This window comes from Brassica oleracea, chromosome C2 (genome assembly GCF_000695525.1).
Source record: "Brassica oleracea var. oleracea cultivar TO1000 chromosome C2, BOL, whole genome shotgun sequence".
Classification (NCBI taxonomy): Eukaryota; Viridiplantae; Streptophyta; class Magnoliopsida; order Brassicales; family Brassicaceae; genus Brassica; species Brassica oleracea.
This window is the reverse complement of record NC_027749.1, coordinates 38,691,131-38,694,321: the sequence shown is the minus strand read 5'-3', so window position 1 is coordinate 38,694,321 and position 3,191 is coordinate 38,691,131. Positions and strand designations below refer to the sequence as shown.

Here is a 3,191-nt window from a genome sequence, read left to right as displayed (position 1 = left end):
ACGTCAGCCATCTTGCCGTCGCGATCTCTTGTTCACAAGCACCAGGATCTTAAGCTACAACTTAAGCTTAGATCGAGTCTCCAACCTGAGGCTCTGATACCAATTCAGATCTCTTAGAAACACAAAGAGTTATAAGAACAACTTTTCTTATTAGCTTTAGAAACTACTCAAAACTAAAGCTCTCAATATGTTTCTCTCAGATCATATGGAACACCTCTCAATTAGACGTATATTTATATGAAAGACAATTCCCTTTAACATGTGGGATATGGAAAACACAAACCTAACCTAAATAGAAACTTCCTTTTCCTATTTCTAAGTTTCCTTATTGTGTTTATCTTAACATATTAAACATCTAATAATATGTTAAGTTTCCACAAGCTTGGAATTATCCAACAAAAATAACCAACTTGGAGGTTTAATTCCAAAAGAGATCAAAAATCTTTTTCGTCTAAGGGTTCTTAATTTAAGCTCTAACAGCTTAGAAGGATCCTTACCTTCCAACCTAAGCAAGTTGATAGAGCTACGAGTTCTTGATCTAACCTCAAACAAGATCACGGGTCTCGTTCCAAAAAAACTTGGTGATCTCAAGAACCTATATATTTTAAACTTGGGAAAAAATCGGTTACATGGACCAATTCCACCATATCTTTCAAACATATCATCTCTCACCGTTTTAAGCCTAGGCAGAAACTTTCTTAGTGGTCCAGTTCCTTTCGAGTTGGGTCGTCTCCAAAGGCTACAAGTCCTTGATGCCACCATAAACAACCTCACTGGAGAAATCCCTCCATCTATTTACAACACCTCGTCACTAGAATCGTTAGCCCTTGCTTCAAACAGCTTATGCAGTCAATTTCCTAGCAACATTGGAGACATACTTCCAAAACTCCTGGTTTTCAACATGTGTTTCAACAAGTTCACCGGAGAGATTCCAGCTTCTCTATACAACCTCACTAAAATTAAGGTGATCCGTGCTGCATTCAACCATTTAGAAGGGACCATAACATCAGGATTAGGCAATCTCCCATTCCTAGAAATGTACAACATTGGATTCAATTTAGTTAAGGGTAGAGATCAAGATCTTGATAGTTTCATCAAGTCTTTGAGTAATAGTTCCCAGCTTGACTTCCTGGGATTTAATGGAAATCTCTTGGAGGGTGTTATTCCGGTATCTATAGGCAATCTTTCCAAGCATCTTTCTACACTTTTAATGGGAGGAAACCGCTTCAGCGGAAAAATTCCGGAGTCCATCGGCTATCTAACAGGATTGCGTCTGCTTAACATAAGTGACAATTCACTTACTGGTGAAATCCCTCAAGATATTGGGAAACTGAAAGATTTGCAAGAGTTAGAACTAGCAAGAAATCAACTTACTGGAAGAATCCCAGATTCTATTGGTGATCTTGGTGCATTAAATAAGATCAATCTAGCGCAGAACAAACTTGAAGGTGTGATCCCACCATCATTTGGAAACTTCAAGAATATGTTATACATGGATCTATCCAACAATAGGCTAAATGGAAGCATACCGAATGGAGTTCTTAACCAACCTAGCTTGAGCGTCGTCTTGAATCTATCTAAAAACCTATTTTCTGGTCCTATTCGTAAAGATATAAGTAGCCTCGAAAGCCTTGTGAGTCTAGATCTCTCTAGTAACAACTTCTCAGGCCACATTCCTTCATCTATCAAAGATTGTCAAAGCTTGGAGAACCTAAAAATGGTTGGCAATAATCTAGACGGACCAATCCCGGATGCATTAGCAGAAGTAAAAGGTCTAGAGTTTCTAGATCTTTCTTCAAACCAGCATTCCGGTGTTATTCCTCCAAAACTTCAAGATTTACAAGCAATGAAGTTCTTGAATATTTCATTCAACAATCTTGAAGGATGGGTCCCAAGCCGTGGAGCTTTCAAAGATCGTTCTAAAGTTTATATGGAGGGGAATCCAAAGCTCTGCATTCACACTTGTCGAAAAACTCGGACGCACAGAAAACTTTTGAAAGTTAGCATTATTACATGTGTGGTTGGTCTGATTGCAATATGTGTGATAAGTTTCTTGATTTAGAAAAGAAAGGAAAATAATTCTTCCACATCTACATCATCATCATCATCTTCACTCCTCAAGGAACCATTTATGAATGTCTCATATGATGAGCTCAGGCGAGCTACTGAGACTTTCAACCCTAGAAATCTTCTTGGTGTTGGAAGCTTTGGATCGGTATTCAAAGGGGTGATACGAGGGGTTGATGTTGCGGTGAAAGTCATTGATCTCAAGGCAAACGGATACTACAAAGGCTTTATAGCAGAGTGTGAGGCTTTAAGGAATGTAAGGCACAGGAATCTTGTGAAACTAATAACTTCTTGTTCAAGCATAGACTTCAAAAACAACGAGTTTCTGGCTTTGGTGTATGAGTTCTTAAGCAATGTAAGCTTAGAAGAATGGATCAAAGGTAAACATAGAAAAACTGTTGGGACTGTTGGGTTAAGTCTTGAAGAAAGAGTGAATGTAGCCATTGACATTGCCTCTGCATTGGATTATCTGCACAACGATTGTGAAGTTCATGTGGTTCATTGTGATCTAAAACCTAGCAATATTCTTCTAACCGAAGACATGGTTGCAAAGGTCGGCGATTTTTTTTTTTTTTTTTGAACGAATGTTAAATTTATTCATCAAAAAAACTCTTCTTACATCAAGTGTATACCTTTAAATTTGAGATAAATCTTCTAAAACCTTCAACCTTAGAAAAAATTTTAAATTCTAGTACTAAACCAAAACTGCAAACCACTTTCCCACCCTTTAACTCTTTTGGACCTCATAATGCTCAGCTTGTTTCTTATACTTTTGTCCACCATTTTTATAATAGCTGCAATAGGAGTAGGCTTCTCTTCATGTTTGATCCTATTTCTCTCCCTCCACAAAGTATGCACAGCAATTTGCAAAGCATAACACAGACAAAACCTCTTCTTCCTTTCCATTCCCTCATCCGATATGATCTCAAAAATGCTCGACCAAACATTTGTGTAATCACCAGCCAGAATCCCCTTAGTTAACTGCTCCCACAGCTGACTAGAGAAGGAACATTAAAAAAATAAATGGTTCCTAGATTCCAAATCCCTTTTACAAAGCACACAAGTTGTGTCCGCACCAGGATCCCACTGAACGATTCTGTCCATTGTTGAGAGTCTGTTCCGAG

At 38.1% G+C, this 3,191-nt stretch overlaps 1 protein-coding gene across 4 annotated transcripts in view; it reads left to right on the top strand.

Annotated features, from left to right (window-relative positions):
- The first annotated feature begins 362 nt into the window (after nt 1-362).
- LOC106323031 (probable LRR receptor-like serine/threonine-protein kinase At3g47570) overlaps nt 363-3,191 on the top strand; it is a 7,149-nt gene continuing 4,320 nt past the window's right edge. For all 4 annotated transcript variants that reach the window (XR_001266626.1, XR_001266625.1, XM_013761192.1 and 1 more), the window contains exon 1: nt 363-2,620. Coding sequence is in view for 2 of the 4 variants with exons in the window: in XM_013761192.1 (XP_013616646.1) it covers nt 2,132-2,620 (489 nt within the window). In the remaining 2 variants the exon portion in view is untranslated. The remainder of the gene's footprint in view (nt 2,621-3,191) is intronic.